Genomic DNA, 19,669 nt, shown 5'->3' on the forward strand with positions numbered 1-19,669 from the left:
TCCATGCCCACCTCCATGCCCACCTCCGCCCGCTCTGGTTCCCGAACTCTAATGTCCCGTAAAGTTTCCAGACGTTAGAGGTTGTGTACGGAGGATTTTTTTTTAGTTCCAAATTGCCAGTGAAAGTTTGAAACAGCATCAGAAACGTAGGAGCTTTGGAATTATGATGAACAAACAACAAAGAATGAAAATCCACAGACGCAAGACGCCGTTTTCTCGATTTTTTCCAATTGTAGCTTCTTCGTAGTTTACACAAAGTTTGTCGCGACGGCGGACGAGAATCCACGACCAGTTCGCCGCAAAAGAAAGTCGGTTTTTGAAGTCGCTGAAAGAAGAAGAGAAGAAGGGGAAAAGGAGCGAAGACAAACTGAGGTGATTCTTGGAGATTCCTTCCAGCGATGGCGCGACTGAAGCAGACGATAAATGACTTCTGGACATGAAACTTCAACAGCGATTCGTTCGAGGAGGAGTTTCTACTGAGGAAGCTTTGGATTTGGGAAAAATGTGTTTCTGTGTTTCTCTTTCCTCGGAAAATCCTCCATACAACCTTTAAATCAGACCTAAACTGGACTTTTCCGGAGCTTTAAATCACATTTTAAGTTTCTTCTCATTGAGCCTCTGAAGTCGTGTTTGAAGAATCTTTAATCGTTTATTTTCAAGACGCCGTTTTGTCGATCTCCCCCCGTTTTCAGCTCCTCCAGTAGAAGCTCACTGCTCTGTGTTTCCTGTGTTCTCTGACATGTGTAGTATCGAGCTTTTTCACAACGGCCGCAGTGTTAGTGTGCTGTGGCTCTGCAGAACTTCAGTTAATGTTTTTCTGTGTAAATGTGTCGTATTCTGCCCCATCACCAAATCTTCAACCAACAAACTCCACGAAGGAGAAACATTCTAACATGAAGAATTTATCCACAACTTTCAAGAGAAGAAAGAACAAAACTTAAAGGAAACAACGATGACGTATTGGTGAACTACTAACTACTGAGCAAAACTTATTTATGAGATAAATAAGCAGATTGATGAAGCTGCTGGAGAATATGACACATTTACACACATTTTGACACAAAAACCATTAACCGGAAATTCCACAAACCTACAGCCGGACACTTCTGGCCGCTGTGAAAAAGTCTATTTTCAAGATTCCGTTTTGCCGCTCTCCTCCCTGTTTTCAGCTCCACTGGTCCACGCCCACGGTGACGTCCGCACGTCTGTCTCCAGTTTGATGTTCTTCATGGGTGATACTCGTAGGATTGGGCAGCGTTGTTTTGGTGTAGTTATTTTGGTCCAAATTTAAAAGAAAAACCAAAACACTCTGCTCCAGTGTGATGTGCAGCTTTCAACAGGAGGGTTTGTAATACATACCCAGTAAATACAAAATAAAAGCCTCACAGAAAGTCATAATTGTGAGTTTAAAAGTCATAATTGTGAGTTTAAAAGTCATAATTGTGAGTTTAAAAGTCATAATTGTGAGTTTTAAAGTCATAATTGTGAGTTTTAAAGTCATAATTGTGAGTTTAAAAGTCATAATTGTGAGTTTTAAAGTCATAATTGTGAGTTTTAAAGTCATAATTGTGAGTTTTAAAGTCATAATTGTGAGTTTTAAAGTCATAATTACGACTTTCTGTGAGGCTTTTATTTTTTATTTATTGGCAGAAATGGGCTTCTGTAGAAGGGGCCCACAGTGGATTTTTAAATGTTTTATTTTTTAACATTTGGACCAAAAGGATGATGCGACAATGCCCAGTTGTACAAGTATCACCCATGAAGAACATCAAACTGGAGACAGACGTGTGGACGTCACAGTGGGAGTGAAAACAGGGGCAGATCAACAAAATGACGTCTTGAATACAGGAAAATAAAGACTGAACTATTATAAATACACTTCAGAGGATCAAACCAACTGTGACCAGGGCTGGTATCGGAAAGAAGTTGCCGATACGATACACAGTGCACTGTATCAAAAAAACGTATCGTGGCCTTTCGATTCAATACGATTCGATAAAAAAAAAAAGGCTAAATCATGGCTGTGATACTAAAAGTCTGAGTCCACTGAGTTCGTGCAAAGTTAATGATCTCGGGCAGAATAGGGAGAACTAAACTAAAAATTCACAGGCGCCGGAAACTCGTACGATCATTGTTGCAAATCGATCGCACGAAAGACGAACATTTCATTCTTACAGTTAATATTAGGGATGTAACAAAAACAGAAATATCGTATCGTCAAAGTTCTCACAATGTATCGAATCACAAGTTTATTTGTTTAAATGAAGAGTTATGATGCAGCAACAGCTAAAAAAAAAAAAAAAAAAAAAAGAGGGAACTACATTTCCCATGATCCTTTGCTCCATTTCAGTGCAGACGACAAGAAGAAATAACATTTCTAACACTTTTAACTCTTAGTTCTTTGGATTAAGTTTTGCCAAGACATTTTAAGAGGAAAAAGTCGAATATTCAGTTTTAGTGGTTTAGCCTCCACAAAATATCACAATAAATATCGCACCGTGAGGTTTATATCGTGAAAATATCGCACGGAGAGATTTGGATATTGTTACATCTCTAATCGTGAGCCTCGCCACCGTATTGTGAACTTTCTCGCGATATCGCAGTATATTTAACATATACAGACCGAAAAGGTGCAGGCTGAAGCTTAAGCTTATTCGCCTTTACCCTTTATTCCTTTGTCAGAGCTTCATCTTGACACCAGTTCATCTTCATAAATACGCAGGAAGAAACAAGCTTCATAACAGAACAACAAAGTTCTACAGAAACTAAGTCTCATGTTTCATGTTTCTGTCCAAGTAAACATTTAAACTTCTTTATGAAGTGAAAGAAAGTGGTGCACAATTTGAGGTTTTCTGTACAGTTGTTCCACTCCGCCCTTTAACAAACAAAATCATAATGTTTGTTCTGATTTTCTTTTTAATAAACATGTCGTGCCTCTAGCTCAATCGGCTCTTTCGGATTTTGAACATGTTCTGTAACGATTTCGACAGGAGATGTTGTTTACTTTGAACATGATTTTAAGAGTGTACAGGTCAAAATCGTAAAATTTCAGCGTTTGAATATATATCAAAATCTAAGACTTGATATCGTGCTCAGTAAATACAACAAAACAGTGAAAATGTCAGAACACAATTGTGGCTTTTACACAAAATAATTTAGTGAAACAAATCTAGCGACATATCGATTCAGCAGCCCACGATACCGATACTGCATCATCAAATTAAACGAGTCGATATTTCAATATTCTATAAAAGTTGTGAAAAGTCCAGTTCGCAGAGTTCGTCTCCTTTAAGTTTGGATTTTTTGATTGGATTAGAAAAAGTTTTTATTTCCATCTGAATTCTCGAGCGTTTTATTTTATTTTTATTTAGAAATTATCAAATATAAAGGTTTGGTTTCTTTTCTTAATCTTTGACCCTTTTGCTGAAAATCTGTTTTCTTTTTATTTCAGAAATCATCAGGTTGTACTCAGTTCCATTTACTCGAGTACTTTTTGTAATAAACTGATTCTTCTTGCTGTGTTTTTCAGACGTGTGTTACAGTGTTTAATTTACAGTTTCATAAAATCCTTGTTTAAATAAATCAGTCACATGAACCTTTGTGGACGTTGCTTCCAAGTTACTTAAAGCTGCATTGTGTAACTTTTCTGGAGGCTCCGTCAGATGCTGTTGCTTCGTCCGGAATTTTCCGCAGCCACGACTCCAAGAGCTTCAGCTTCAGACTCGAGCCGTTTGAGCAACAAAGATTCAGAAACACGTTCAGTTTGAGGTGAGTCATTTCAGTCGACGGTTTAGGAAAAATAGGCCGAAATATTAAAGTCAGGGGAGAGTTCGTGAAAATCGTGAGCCTAAGGTTTTCAAAAATCCATGGATACAAGTTGGGACGTTTCCCGAGTGGCTGGTGCACGTAAAATACAAAGAAAAAAACGACCCCTCCCAAAAAAAAAAAAAAAAAAGGTTATATCTCCATTTCCTTTAGTCTTAAATTTTTATATAATGTAATTTTTCTACTTTGTTTGATACAAGGGATCAAATTCTGATATTTTCTTCTTATTTTGGTAACACTTTTATAATAACTACACCTTATTTAGCCTTAATAAAGCATGAACAAAGAATTAACAATGATTCACGCTTAGTAACTACTTAATTACTACTTGAATTAACACTTAACTTACACTTAATTCACCTGTGCTGTAAATAGTTACTCATAAGTATTTCTTACTTAATTACTCATGAACTAACCATTTGTGTATTTGTAAATGTATATTTAAGTACAAATTTGAGCATTTATTAATCATTAATAAGCCATGAGAGAATGATTTACTAATAATGCAAAACAACGATCATTCAGCAGCTGTTCTCTGTTAGTTAAATCTTTCTGAAAGTTTTTCTAAAGTGAAGATGAATTATGTTTTATTAAGAATGAGTTAAAGTTGGTCAAATTCCAGAGAAATAAAATGCATTATTAGTACACACACAAACACACACAAACACACACAACCAACCAACATCCTTCCAAACACAATCGTGAGACAAGTTGATAATGTTTCTGGTTATAAGTAGAGATTGAGTCTATTGGGAGATTGGTCCACGACTTCTAGACTGAACATGAACTATTGTCAGATTGTGAGATAAAGGCTTTTGCAAAACAATATTTTTCACTCTAGAATGATGTAACATGTTCAGTTTTAGGGGTTTAAAGGCCTGAATGAGCTTCGTACAGAATGTTATTTCATTTCACAGATATGGACTGTTTTTCCAAGTAAAAAGTGACCATGACAATAAATTTGGATTGAAAATGGCCTTAAAATAGGAAGATCACATTCCTTTGATCAAGTCAAGTCATTATACAACAAGTTCAGACAAAAGGAGGGTGGGATTCAACCTTTTCTCTTTCTGGCAGGGGCCATTTTGGACTTGTGGGGACACTCAAAAATCTTAGGCCCAAACCTAACACCTGCCAAAAATCTAAAACCTTTTCAGAAGTGCACGAACTTTATGATATGTCACAATTTCCTTCCCAAATATTAAAAAGTTCAAAACTTTTTGGTTTCTGTTTGCTCATGTTGTACGTTGTTGAACTTTCCACCTGCAGAGACACATGCAGGACATCGGTGTTGCCTTTAAGATTTCACCGACACGTCGCACTAAACCAAAATTTAAATCTGAGGGACCCAAAATTTACAAACGTTCATATAAACGTTCATATAAAATGCACATTCACCAAAGTATCGTCTTTAAAGTCTCTGTACCTGATTTTTATCATCTTAAAACCATGAAAAACAGAACTAGTAGATTGTGACCAGTTTGCAGTGATGCAAGTGATACTTCCTCCTTTACCTCATGCCTCATTATTCATGCTAACGTGCACTTCCTGATTATCGGACAATAACATGTTTTATAAATCGATGCAGAGAGAACGCAGCTGCACAGATCTGATATGTCTGGGGTAAGACACTTTTTGCTCAAATATACGGAGAAAAAAACCCGTCAACATCATCCACATTCTCTGGGGGTGTGACGCTAACTGAGGCACTGCTCTGTCTGAAGCTGTTCCTCGAGCTGGACTTAAGTCTGAGCTTCAAACATGATTTTTAAACCCATTTTGTGAGTTTTCAGACGATCCTAAAATATTTCTGTCCGTGTTTGCTCATGTGCGTGTTGAGCGTCGGGGGGACGCTCCATTCATCCATCCATTTTCTTCTGCTTATCCGAGGAGAAACCATCCACCCACACACAATGTCCAGAGATCCGGTCGCCGAGGCCCCCGCCTTCGACCGCCGCCCAGATCTGTCTGCACCGGCCCCATATGGATCCGGCCGGGCCCCGTGGGGAAAGACTCGGCCCCCAGGCGCTCGCCGTGGAGCTCCCACCCCAGACCTGCCTCCAGGGTGGGGATGTGGTGACGCCAATCCGGGCGGCGTAACTGGGCTCTGTTCCTCTTGTCGTTAGGGTCATCGTGGTGGAGGGTTTGAGCCTGAATGATCCTGGGAGCTGTGGGCAAAAAGGTCCTGGGGGGACGGGTCAGACTGAGCGGTTCAGACTGCAGGTTTAACGCTCAATTCTGATTTTTTTGTGAAATCCGATGTTTTTTCGAGGTCGTTCACATTTCCAGTTAAATGTGACTTGTATGTGACTCCAGTGTGAACATTAAACGGTCCAAAAGTGTCCCACATGTGACACTGGAGACACGACGACGTCAACCGCAGCGAGCGTCTCTGTGTTTACACAAGTTGTCCAAACATGGACGCAGCATCGAGCACCTGGAGATTTTAAAGTTCCTCTCGTACCGGAGCCACAACATGAACAACTGACTTGTTTTAAGGAGGAGATTGAGAAGGAGAAGGACCAGGTTTTTGGTCGTGGTGTTTTGTGGTGAGTGGAGATGTGCTTCACTTCAGTCACACGGAGTTTATTAACAATTTTCTCCTACTTCAGCGCAGAATAGTGACGTTTGTGTCTTGTTGATAACGTGTAGGTGGATGAATGCACTTTGGTCGTTCACACTGAAGTCACATGTTAAAGATCAGATCTGTATCAGTTTCAGGAGCACAGATCCAAGTGTCCTGGGTCATGTTTGAAAAAATCGGATCTGTGTGGTTCAGACTGACATTAAAAGATCAGATACAGGAACATAGAGACAAAAAAATCAGATTTGGGTCACTTCAGGTGCAGTGTGAACGCAGCCTTCAGAAGCCCAGTGGGAAATCTGTACCAAAATGTTTAGATTCGACCTTTTTACACAACTCTGGGATCTAGAAATCTTCAAAATTCCTCTTCTAGAAATGACAAAATCACGTCCAGCGCGACGTCACCGCAGAGGATCAACAGTAAAAAAACCAAACAGATTCACAAAACACACGACGGTGAAAACACAAACTGCATCCAACAAATGATTTTAATCGTGGTTAAATAAATATCGCCGATCAAAGAAACAGAAACAGAGCAGAATCAAAACGCTTCAAAAATATGACAATAAGGTGCTGAACAAGGCCAAGACGTGAAAGTGTAACAACGTGTGTGTGTGACTGTGTGTGTGACTGTGTGTGTTTGTGTGTGTTTGTGTGAGTGTGTACCCATGTGTACTTGTCCATGTGTGCGTATACCTGTGTGTGTGCCTGCCCATGTGTGTGTGCGTATGTTTCTGCTAGTGTTTATGTGTGTGTGTGTGTGACTGTGCCCGTGTATGTTTGTGTTTGTGTGTGTGTCCCTGACTGTTTGTGTTTGTGTGTGTGTGTGTGTGCCCATGTGTGCGTGCATGCTTCTGCTCGTGTGAGTGTGTGTATGTGCGTATGCGACTGTGTGTGTGTCAGTGTGTGTATGTCTGTATGTGTGTGTGCCCTTGAATTTTTGTGTTCGTGTTTTTTGAGTGTGTGTACCCATGTGCTTGGGTTTGTGTGTGTTTGTGTACCCCGTGTGTGTGTGTGTGTGTGTGTGGTGGTGTGTATGTGTTGTCTGTTGTCTGTGTGTGTTTACCCTGTGTGTGTGTGTGTGTGTACCCGTGTGTGTGTGTGTGTGTGTGTTTACCCCGTGTGTGTGTGTGTGTGTGTGTTTACCCCGTGTGTGTGTGTGTGTGTGTGTGTGTGTGTGTGTCGTGTGTGTGTGTGTGTGTGCTGTGTGTGTGTGTGTGTGTGTGTGTGTGTGTGTGTGTGTGTGTCTGTGTGTGTGTGTGTGTGTGTGTGTGTGTGTGTGTGTGTGTGTGTGCTGTGTGTGTGTGTGTGTGTCCCGTGTGTGTGTGTGTGTGACAAGCGATCAGACGCCCCACCCCTCATCCAGCCGCCGTGAGCAGAAACCTGTGAGTCTTTGGTTCAAACAGCAGCATTTTGGAGAAGCCACAGCAGAAGATCCCTGAAGAACACGTCCAGGAAGCCCTTTGGTCCGGCCCCGAGGAGCCCGGGAACCCGGGCCCCCGGGAGCCGAGGCCCAGAGGAGCCCGGGCCCCCGGGAGCCGACGGAGCGGAATGCTGGTGTTCGGAAGAGTCCCATTGGAAGAAGGCAAAGCAGCTCAGTCCCGGTGAGGGGCCCGTCCCCCGAGAGCGAGCAGTTCCTGTGCGGGGCCCGCGGGAGGCGCCGGTGTCGGGGGCCGGTGTCGGGGGCCCCTCCTCATCTCTTCCCCGACTTCATGTAGGACGGAATGGCCCCTCTGGCGGTGAGCCCCTCGAAGCGTTTGTACGTGTAGTTGATGAAGACCCAGTCCTTGTTCTTCAGCTCCGTCTCCGTCTTGGTTGGACACAGACGTCGCTGGAACAGAAACAAATGAATAAAAGAACAAACGTGAACAAGGCTAAACGTCGTCTAAAACCAAACACAGTTTCTTCCACAATTTGACCCAAACGCTCACGTCCTGAACTTCACCTAAAACATGTTCAGACACGATTCATGAAAACATGAAAACTGTCGTCATCTGATCAACGATTCTGCAAATCTGCCACAAACTTCACAGGACATAAAAGTGGACGACGTCATTACAACACAGCTTCAGTTTTCTGGAAAATTCTAAACACAGACTGGGGACACCTGGACATTTAAACAGACTGGGGGAGAGGTGAACATTTGGACAGTTTGGGAAACAGTCTGGGGGACAGACTGGGGAGAGTTGGACAGTTGGACATTGGGACAGTATGGGGAAAGTGTGGACATTGGGAGAGACCTAGGAGATAGTTGGACATTGGGACAGTTAGGAAAACAGTCTGGGGGACAGGTGGACAGTTGGACAGTTGGACATTAGGACAGTTGGACAGACTGGGGGACAGTTGGACATTAGGACAGTTGGACATTAGGACAGTTGGACATTAGGACAGTTGGACAGTTGGACATTAGGACAGTTGGACATTAGGACAGTTGGACATTAGGACAGTTGGACAGTTGGACATTAGGACAGTTGGACAGTTGGACATTAGGACAGTTGGACAGTTGGACATTAGACAGTTGGACAGTTGGACATTACATTGGACAGTTGGACATTAGGACATTGGACTTGGACAGTTGGACATTACATTAGGACAGTTGGACATTAGGACAGTTGGACAGTTGGACATTAGGACAGTTGGACAGTTGGACATTAGGACAGTTGGACATTTGGACAGTTGGACATTAGGACATTAGGACAGTTGGACATTAGGACAGTTGGACAGTTGGACATTAGGACAGTTGGACATTAGGACATTAGGACATTAGGACAGTTGGACATTAGGACAGTTGGACATTAGGACATTAGGACAGTTGGACATTAGGACAGTTGGACAGTTGGACATTGGACAGTTGGACATTAGGACAGTTGGACATTAGGACATTAGGACATTAGGACAGTTGGACAGTTGGACATTAGGACAGTTGGACATTAGGACATTAGGACATTAGGACAGTTGGACATTAGGACAGTTGGACAGTTGGACATTAGGACAGTTGGACATTAGGACAGTTGGACATTAGGACATTAGGACAGTTGGACATTAGGACAGTTGGACATTAGGACAGTTGGACAGACCTGGAGGACAGTTGGACATTAGGACAGTTGGACATTAGGACAGTTGGACATTAGGACATCAGGACATTGGACAGTAGGACAGTTGGACAGTTGGACAGTTGGACATTAGGACAGTTGGACATTAGGACAGTTGGACATTAGGACATTAGGACAGTTGGACATTAGGACAGTTGGACATTAGGACAGTATGGGGAAAGTGTGGACATTGGGAGAGACCTAGGAGATAGTTGGACATTGGGACAGTTAGGAAAACAGTCTGGGGGACAGGTGGACATTAGGACAGTTGGACATTAGGACAGTTGGACAGTTGGACATTAGTTGGACATTAGGGAGGACAGTTGGACATTAGGACAGTTACATTAGGACAGTTGGACATTGGACAGGACAGTTGGACATGGACATTAGGACAGTTGGACAGTGGACAGTTAGGACAGTTGGACATTTGGACATTACATGGACAGTTGGACATTGGACAGTTGGACAGGACAGTTGGACATTAGGACAGTTGGACATTGGACAGTTGGACATTACAGTTGGACATTGGACAGTTGGACAGTTGGACATTGGACATTAGGACAGTTGGACAGTTGGACATTAGGACAGTTGGACATAGGACAGTTGGACAGGACATTGGACAGTTGACAGGACAGTGGATAGGACAGTTTGACATTGGACAGTTGGACAGTTGGACATTAGGACAGTTGGACAGACCTGGTGGACAGTTGGACAGACCTGGAGGACAGTTGGACAGACCTGGGTGGAGGATGTCTGAGTCGGGGAATTCGTCAAAGTGTGAAGTGTCATCGATGCTTTTGATCTCGATGGGGATGGCGGCCGGACGCTCCCTGAAACCCAAAACATACAGTATAATATATATATATATATATATATATATATATATATATATATATATATATATATATATATATATGTCGGAGCACTCGGGGCTGTAACCCCCAAACTGGAAGAGTGGCTACAACAGATACCGGGAAAAACAACGGAACATCTCAGTCCAGAAAAGTGCAGCACTGGGAACAGCAAAGATACTGCGCAGAACTGTCAAGCTCCCAGGCCTCTGGTAGACGACCCGAGCTCAATGAGGGTGAGAGACCAACCACCGTGGAAGGTGAGAAACACACATTTTATATATATATATATATATATATATATATATATATATATATATATATATATATATATATATAAAAAACACACACAGGCTGGAGTAGGGTGGGCGATATATCGATATTTTAAATATATCGAGATAGTTTTTAAACTCGATATGAATTCTGACATATCGTATATATCGATATAATGCTTAGATTCAATTCTGATTTCCCCGCTTCACTTGTTTGTTTCTCTCTCGTCGCCTCCGTCTCCCTGAGTTTCTTCGCTCGTGTCTCCTTCACTCGTCACTAACGCCGTGAACACCGTAAGTTGTTGCCAGTGAAAAGCTTCAAACACCACGAACCTTTTCCATCATTTACAGACAAGAACATCAGCAGCAGCTCATCCTCATGTTCCACCGAGTCGCGTCCTTTAACCAGAAAGAAACTAAACGAGCTGAGCTGCGTGAGACGTGCTGTTTATATAAATGAGACATGAGCTTAAGTTTCGTTTCTGTAAAATCTAAACACACGTGCGCAGAACTACATTAAACACATTATAATGTCAAACAGGCTGATGTGGCTCTAGAGTCGTTGTGTTTATATACTGTAAAGTTTAGTCATGTAAAGTTTATTTATGCAGAATATTTTAATGAATAATCTGCTGCAGTGTCACTTGTTCAACAGTGTTTTAATCGTTGGGTTTGATCTGCAGTGGATTGTGGGATTAAACCTCAGATCCTCACTGCTGGATAATAACATGGATCTGTTGAAATAAGGAACATCCTGAGTTTCTTCTGCTAAAGGAGCTCATGGTTCTGGTTTGGTTAACAAAGTTAATGCAAAGATGAGCTTGTGTTGAGTTGTTTTATTTATGAATGAAAAGAAGGAAATATGTATTATTTCTTTTATTTTACAGTTAAATTATTATTTATGTAATTAGGGTTTTTGTAATCTTAAATGTTCCTGTATGAACTGTCGACCTCTTACACTTCAATAAAAAAAAAGACCTTGTGGAATTGGCAGATTTGTTTTTGCAGTTTTCAGTTTTAGGGGGTTATTTTTCCTTGAACATATGTCGAGATATATATCGTATATCGAGATACAGCAAAATATATCGAGATATATTTTTTTGATCCATATCGCCCAGCCCTAGGCTGTAGTAGTACAAGTATATATAGTATAGTATATATTGCAGTATATAAAACACAAACTATAAACTGTACCGTCTATAACAGAACAGCAGCTCTGTTCACATGTTCACAGGTCAAAGTTCAGGTCAGAGTTTAAACGAGCTTCTGTTCTGTTCAAAATCAACCAAACTACAAACTCAACCTGAGTCGTGTCCTGAAAGTCAAACTAAACTCTAAATTTTTTTTTTTTTCAACTAAACTGTGTTTTTATAAAAATATTTACTGTTCCCAGTCCTGTTTTGACCATTTTTATGTAAACCAGATCTGCAATTTCAAGTACTATGTGACATCACACAGAGCAGGTGTTTGTGAACTGAGTCTAACGTGTGGACGACAGACCAACCACACTGTCCCTCAGGTCTCCACCTCCACCTCCACCTCTCCTCCTCTCCTCCTCCTCCTCTCCTCCTCTCTCCTCTCTCCCTCTCTCCTCCTTCTCCTCCTCTCTTTTTGAGTTTGTACCTGATGTGGTCGTAGTCGACTCCCTCAAAAAACGAGTTGGTCTTTATTTCCTCGACTCCAGCTGCTCCGATTCTGTTTTCCTCCTCACAGCAAAACCTGCACAAACAGTTTCACAACATCAGAGTCCAGATTCTTCACTATTCCAACCCTCTCCTCCTTCCTCCTCCATCCTTCCTCCTTCCTCCTCTCCTTCCTCCTTCCTCCTCCATCCTCCTCCTTCCTCCTCTATTACTTTCCTTCTCCATCCCTCTCTTCCATCCTCCTACTCTTCTCCCCTCTCCTCCATCCCTTTCCTCCTCTGTCCTACATCCTTCCTCCTTCCTCCCTCTCCTCCTTCCTCCTTCATCCCTCTCCTCCTCCATCCTACATCCTTCCTCCTCCTCCTCCATCCTTCCTCCTCCTCCTCCATCCTTCCTCCTTCATCCCTCTCCTCCTTCCTCCATCCCTCTCCTCCTCCATCCTTCCTCCTTCCTCCTCCTCCTCCATCCTTCCTCTTCCTTCTCCATCCTACATCCTCCCTCCTTCATCCCTCTCCTCCCTCCTCTTCCTCCTCTCCTCCTTCCTCCTCCTCCTCCTCCTTCCTCCCTCTCCTCCTTCCTCCTTCCTCCCTCTCCTCCTTCCTCCTTCCTCCCTCCCTCCTTCCTCCTTCTCTCCTCCTCCTCCTCCTCCTCCTTCTCCCTCTCCTCCTTCCTCCTTCCTCCTCTCCCTCTCCTCCTTCTCCTCCTCCCTCCTCCTCCTCCTCCCTCTCCTCCTTCCTCCCTCCCTCCTTCTCCTCCTTCTCCTCCTCTCCCTCTCCTCCTTCCCTCCTCTCCTCCTCTCCTCCTTCCTCCCTCTCCTCCTTCCTCCTTCCTCCTCTCCTCCCTCCTCCTCCTCTCTCCTTCCTCCTTCCTCCTCCTCTCCCCTCTCCTCCTTCCTCCTCCTCCCTCTCCTCCTTCCTCCTTCTCCTCCCTCCTCCTCCTTCCTCCCTCCTCCTCTCCTCCTTCCTCGTCTCTCGTTCTCTCCTCCTCGTCTCTCACCTGAGGATGAGTTCTTTGGCCTTCTCGGAGATGGGCACTTCAGGTGGAAACGTCAGCGTCTCTCTCCAGTTCATCACCTTCCTGTAGGTCTCCTGAGGCGTCTCCGAGCAGAACGGCGGGTAGCCTGGCACCGAACACACGGGCACAGAACACACGGGCACAGTGAGAGGGGGCAGAGCCAGAGACAACACCAGGGGGCAGGGCGAGGGCGGGCACAGGGTGAGTGTGGGTTTGTGAGTCTGGGGCGGGCACAGGGTGAGTGTGGGTTTGTGAGTCTGGGGCGGGCACAGGTGAGTCTGAGGCGGGCACAGGGTGAGTCTGGGGCGGGCACAGGGTGAGTGTGGGTTTGAGAGTCTGAGGCGGGCACAGGGTGAGTGTGGGTTTGTGAGTCTGGGGCGGGCACAGGGTGAGTGTGGGTTTGTGAGTCTGGGTTTGTGAGTCTGGGCGGGCACAGGGTGAGTGTGGGTTTGTGAGTCTGGGTTTGTGAGTCTGGGGCGGGCACAGGGTGAGTGTGGGTTTGAGAGTCTGGGGCGGGCACAGGGAGTGAGTGGGCACAGGGTGAGTGTGGGTTTGTGAGTCTGGGGGGCACAGGGTGAGTGTGGGTTTGAGTCTGGGGCGGGCACAGGGTGTGTGGGTTTGTGAGTCTGGGGCGGGCACAGGGTGAGTGTGGGTTTGTGAGTCTGGGGGAGTCTGGGCGGGCACAGGGTGAGTGTGGGTTTGTGAGTCTGGGTGGAGGGGCACAGGTGAGTGTGGGTTTGAGAGTCTGAGGCGGGCACAGGGTGAGTGTGGGTTTGTGAGTCTGGGGCGGGCACAGGGTGAGTGTGGGTTTGAGAGTCTGGGGCGGGCACAGGGTGAGTGTGGGTTTGTGAGTCTGGGGCGGGCACAGGGTGAGTGTGGGTTTGAGAGTCTGAGGCGGGCACAGGGTGAGTGTGGGTTTGTGAGTCTGGGGCGGGCACAGGGTGAGTGTGGGTTTGTGAGTCTGGGTTTGTGAGTCTGAGGCGGGCACAGGGTGAGTGTGGGTTTGTGAGTCTGGGGCGGGCACAGGGTGTAAGTCTGAGGCGGGCACAGGGTGAGTGTGGGTTTGTGAGTCTGAGGCGGGCACAGGGTGAGTGTGGGTTTGTGAGTCTGGGGCGGGCACAGGGTAAGTCTGAGGCGGGCACAGGGTGAGTGTGGTTTGTGAGTCTGAGGCGGGCACAGGGTGAGTGTGGGTTTGTGAGTCTGGGGCGGGCACAGGGTGTAAGTCTGAGGCGGGCACAGGGTGAGTGTGGGTTTGTGAGTCTGAGGCGGGCACAGGGTGAGTGTGGGTTTGAGAGTCTGAGGCGGGCACAGGGTGAGTGTGGGTTTGAGAGTCTGAGGCGGGCACAGGGTGTAAGTCTGAGGCGGGCACAGGGTGTAAGTCTTAGGTGGGCACATTCAGACGTTGTTACCTATGAGCATCTCGTACATGATGACCCCCAGGCTCCACCAGTCGCACAGTTTGTTGTACCCGTTCTGCATGAAGACTTCGGGGGCGATGTAGTCTGGGGTGCCCACCGTGGAGAAGGCCTGGAGCGGGCACACACACACACACAGACACACACACACACACACACACACACACAGTTTAGACCAACCGTCGCCAACCTTTTTACCCCACAGACCAGTTTAATGTCAGACGATATTTTCACAGAGCAGAAGTTAAGTTGCGGCGAATAAATACGACAAAATAAAATGATACGACCAACACAAAAACTGTAGTATTTTGTAAATATTAGGGACGGGCATTCAATGAAATGTTCTTAATCGATCGTTGTAAGAATTAACGATCGATTATCGATTAATCATTAACGTTTTTATATTAAAATGATCATCATTATTATTACTATCTGCACTAATCTGCATCAATAAATTCAACTTTACGACATATAAACATAACGACTCTAGATCCACATCAGCTGTTTGACATTATAATGTGTTTAATTCAGTTTTGTTCAAATCTCACAGAAACAAAACTTAAAACCACATCACTAATTTACATAAACTAAGTGAAGATAAAACTCCAGCTCTTGTGTCGCTGATGTGGTTCAACTTGTGTTGGATTAAAAGACATGACTCAGGTGAATACAGGTCAGTGTGACCAGATTTGTGTTTGTCAAAACCAGGACAGCGTACGGGGGGAGGGGGGCGGGGCCTCGTCATCCACATTGAGCGACTCTCACCTGGAAAAACTTTTTCCCTCTGGACACAGAAACATATGTGCTGCTTTATCCACTGTGCACATGGACTCACACTTGTCCCAACGCAACGGAAAGTGTGGAATTTCTTCTACAAATCCTGGTTAAATCCACATTTGTGCTTCGGTTCGTTACAGACTGACCCACTGTTTGTGTCTCGCTCCTTCTGATGCAGAGACACATGTACACACCTGTTTGTCCCCGACACACAAACATACATTCAGTTTGTCCATTAAAATCAACGGAATCGATGAAATATTTAATGATCAATTATCGATTAATCGACAAATCATGCCCATCCCTAGTAAATATAATAATAAACGTTTCCAAAGACGTCTGTTTTTTACTCATTTTGCAGCTTGTGGGTTTAATATCAACGTTAATGTGTCATGTGACCAAGACAAGAGAACTCAGTCTTTTTTCAAAATAAAACATTGTTCAGACTCGGATAATAAATAAAACGGAAATAATGTAAGTTATTTATTCTTTCTGTGCGGCCCGGTGCTGGTTTAGAGAACAGGCTGATGGGCAAACACTGTTCAATAAAAGTTTTATAACAGCATAAATCAGCTCATCTGCTCAGATTAAAGTCTAACTTGAGTAACAGAGCTTCAGACAGAGCAGTGCCTACAGTTAGCGCCACATCCCAAGAGAATACTGAAATAGGAAGTGGCTTTCTGGAGCTCGTTCTGTACATTCATCTGTGAAACGTCTCTTCTGCACTAGAGCGTCTCCAGATCTCAAAGCATTTCACTTTATTTGCATTATTTATTGAGTCTGTTTTAGTGTTGAAGCTTCTTCTTCTGCTTCAGCGACTGAGCAGAAATCAGGACAAACAAGATCTAAGGGATGTTCCAGTTTCTAAAGGTTGTGGTAGAGGAACAAAAACAGGGTTCGTACAGGTTTCTTTAAGTTAAATTCAAGTCTTTTTCAGACCTTTTTCAGACTATTAAACTTAATAACTATTTCATGGCCTATTTCATCGACCCACCAGCAAAGAAAAACTAAATTCTTGTTCATTTATTTCTCAAACAAATTAATCTGGGGAGTAGAGACTCGAACGGCCTTAATCAAACTTTAGGTTCTGCTGAGATTGTCTTTGATTTTACGAGTTTCTGCTTCTCTTCAGTGACATGTTCAGAGGATTTTGACCCGGGCTGTGTTTTGTTCTCAGTTATCGTTTCCGTCGCTCTTTATTTAGGCGACTTTATTTAACCAAATAGTGATGGTTCACAAATTAAACTTTTGAGAAGTTGGTCCAACCTGAAAACTCAAAGGTCGTGACCGTAGCTGATCCTAAAGACGCCGATACAGACGCGACTTTGACCCAAACGTCACGTTTTTAACAAATCTGCACTAAAATACCAAAATAAGTCCAGAGATAGAGACACACTTCTATTTTAGACACAATTACACAGAGAATCAGGAGGAAAAAGTGATTCTGTACGATGTTCAGATGTTCAGGTGTTCAGGTGTTCAAATGTTCAAATGTTCAGGTGTTGTAGATGTTCAGGTGTTCAAATGTGCACATGTTCAATGTTCAGGTGTGTAGATGTTCAAATGTTCAGGTGTTCAAATGTTCAGGTGTTCAAATGTTCAGGTGTTCAAATGTTCAAATGTTCAGGTGTTCAAATGTTCAGGTGTTCAGTGTTCAGATGTTCAAATGTTCAGGTGTTCAAATGTTCAGGTGTTCAAATGTTCAGGTGTTCAAATGTTCAGGTGTTCAAATGTTCAGATGTTCAAATGTTCAGGTGTTCAAATGTTCAGATGTTCAAATGTTCAGTGTTCAAATGTTCAGATGTTCAAATGTTCAGTGTTCAGGTGTTCAGGTGTTCAGATGTTCAGGTGTTCAGATGTTCAAATGTTCAGGTGTTCAAGTGTTCAAGTGTTCAGGTGTTCAGGTGTTCAGGTGTTCAGGTGTTCAAATGTTCAGGTGTTCAAATGTTCAGGTGTTCAGGTGTTCAGGTGTTCAAATGTTCAGGTGTTCAAATGTTCAGGTGTTCAGTGTTCATGTTCAAATGTTCAGGTGTTCAAATGTTCAGTGTTCAGGTGTTCAATGTTCAGTGTTCAAATGTTCAGTGTTCAAATGTTCAGGTGTTCAGTGTTCAGGTGTTCAGGTGTTCAGGTGTTCAGATGTTTCAGTGTTCAGGTGTTCAGATGTTCAGTTCAGTGTTCAGGTGTTCAGGTGTTCAGGTGTTCAGTGTTCAAATGTTCAGTGTTCAGATGTTCAGGTGTTCAGTGTTCAGGTTCAGTGTTCAATGTTCAGTTCAGTGTTCAGTGTTCAGTGTTCAGGTGTTCAGATGTTCAAATGTTCAGGTGTTCAGGTGTTCAGTGTTCAGTGTTCAGGTGTTCAGGTGTTCAGGTGTTCAGGTGTTCAGATGTTCAGGTGTTCAAATGTTCAGATGTTCAGGTGTTCAGATGTTCAGGTGTTCAGGTGTTCAGGTGTTCAGGTGTTCAGGTGTTTCAGATGTTCAGTGTTCAGGTGTTCAGATGTTCAGGTGTTCAGGTGTTCAGTGTTCAGTGTTCAGTGTTCAGTGTTCAGTGTTCAGTGTTCAGTGTTCAGTGTTCAGTGTTCATGTTCAGGTGTCAGTGTTCAGTTTCAGCAGTTCAGTGTTCAGTTTCATGTTCAGGTGTTCAGGTGTTCAGGTGTTCAGGTGTTCAGGTGTTCAGTGTTCAGACTCACCAGTTGTCTGCGGTTCCTCTTCCAGGTCTCTGCTTTCCTCTTGGAGTTCATGTTCTGAGCTGTGGACAGAGTCGCACACGTCAGACCAGAGACGTCCCCAACTCCCCGAGTCGGGTTTTTCACTTCAAATATTGTGGTTTTATGATTCGTTCTGGTTTTTACAGTTCACTCAGCCCCAACAAACCGCGCCCAGACGAGCCGCGCCCAGACGAGCCGCGCCCAGAGCGAGCCGCGCCCAGGTGTGGCACGTTTGGGACTCTGGTGTCAAATTAAACATAATTACACCTCCTCCTCTGGGCCACTCTTTTATTTCAAATGTAATACTACTGTTTGTTATTCTAATTGATTTGGATTATTTCGTGAGCTGCTGTGTCCAGATCATTTCCCTCTTGGATCCATAAAGTTTGCAGATCAGTGGAGATGTTTCTGCTTCACTTCTCCACACGTAAACAAACAGAACTGAGTGATGACGTCACCGGGCCGTGGCTCCGGAGTGTGGTGTGAAGAGAAGAGGAAGAAGAGGAGGAGGAGGAGGAAGAGAGGACGAGGAGAGGAGGAGGAGAGGAAGAGAAGAGGAGAGGAGGAGAGAAGGAAGAGGAGGAGCAGAAGAGGAGGAAGAGAGGATGAGGAGAGGAAGAGAGGAAGAGGAGAAGGAGGAGAAGAGGAGGTGGAGAAGAGGAGAGGAGGAGAAGAAGAGGAGAGGAAGAGAAGAGAAGAAGAGGAAGAGGAAAAGAAGAGGAGAGAAGGATAGGAAGAGGGAGGAAGAGGAGAAGGAGGAGAAGAGGAGGTGGAGAAGAGGAGAGGAGGAGAAGAGAGGAGAGGAAGAGAAGAGAAGAAGAGGAAGAGGAAAAGAAGAGGAGAGAAGGATAGGAAGAGGGAGGAAGAGGAGAAGAGGAGAGGAAGAGGAGAGGGAGAGGAGGAGAGGAAGAGAGGAGGAGGAGAAGAGAGGACGAGGAGAGGAAGAGAGGAGGAGAAGAAGAGAGGAGGAGGACAAGAAGAGAAGAGAAGAAGAGGAGAAGAGGAGAAGGAGGAGAGAAGATGAAGAGGAGAAGAGGAGGAGGAGAGACGAGGAGAAGAAGAGAAGAGAGGACGAGGAGAGGAAGAGAGGAGAAGAGGAGGAGAGGAAGAGGAGAGGAGGAGGAGTAGAGGAGGAGTAGAGTGGTGGTCTCACTCTGTTTGCTGAGGTCGCTGGGCAGGCTGTGGTTGAGGTTTTTGTAGAACTCGGTGCGGTGAGCTCTCTTCAACCCCGTACACAGACCGAAATCTGACAGCTTCACATGACCCTGAACACAACACAACACAACACATCATTACACACACATGTACACACAACACACACACAACACATCATTACACACACATGTACACAACACACAACACAACACACACACAACACACAACACACACAACACAACACACCGTTACACACACATGTACACAACACACAACACAACACAACACATCATTACACACATATACAAAGACCTGCAAATCATGTAAATAAATGTTT

General features: G+C 44.2%; 2 protein-coding genes across 9 annotated transcripts in view; one reads left to right on the forward strand and one right to left on the reverse strand.

The window, feature by feature from the left end:
- LOC129412298 (mitochondrial carrier homolog 1-like) overlaps window positions 1–2,089 on the forward strand; it is an 18,147-nt gene extending 16,058 nt beyond the window's left edge. For both annotated transcript variants that reach the window (XR_008633650.1, XR_008633651.1), the window contains exon 12: window positions 1–2,089. This exon is cut by the window's left edge and continues 13 nt beyond it. The gene's annotated coding sequence lies outside the window, so the exon portion shown is untranslated.
- A 5,642-nt stretch (window positions 2,090–7,731) lies between these two features.
- stk38a (serine/threonine kinase 38a) overlaps window positions 7,732–19,669 on the reverse strand; it is a 37,828-nt gene continuing 25,890 nt past the window's right edge. For 5 of the 7 annotated variants that reach the window (XM_055165632.1, XM_055165633.1, XM_055165634.1 and 2 more), the window contains exons 8-14: window positions 19,331–19,442; window positions 18,160–18,218; window positions 14,691–14,808; window positions 13,264–13,387; window positions 12,248–12,343; window positions 10,219–10,331; window positions 7,732–8,240 (exon numbers count right to left, since the gene is read on the reverse strand). In XM_055165632.1, coding sequence (XP_055021607.1) covers window positions 8,005–8,240; window positions 10,219–10,331; window positions 12,248–12,343; window positions 13,264–13,387; window positions 14,691–14,808; window positions 18,160–18,218; window positions 19,331–19,442 — 858 coding nt within the window. In that variant the 3' untranslated portion in view covers window positions 7,732–8,004. Of the gene's footprint in view, window positions 8,241–8,289; window positions 8,295–10,218; window positions 10,332–12,247; window positions 12,344–13,263; window positions 13,388–14,690; window positions 14,809–18,159; window positions 18,219–19,330; window positions 19,443–19,669 lie in introns of all 7 variants that reach the window. The other 2 variants (XM_055165637.1, XM_020919017.2) reach the window with 2 other exon arrangements.

The sequence above is a fragment of the Boleophthalmus pectinirostris genome, unplaced genomic scaffold, assembly GCF_026225935.1.
Source record: "Boleophthalmus pectinirostris isolate CB_2022bp ecotype Guang Dong unplaced genomic scaffold, ASM2622593v1 HiC_scaffold_8, whole genome shotgun sequence".
In the NCBI taxonomy this organism is placed as follows: domain Eukaryota; kingdom Metazoa; phylum Chordata; class Actinopteri; order Gobiiformes; family Gobiidae; genus Boleophthalmus; species Boleophthalmus pectinirostris.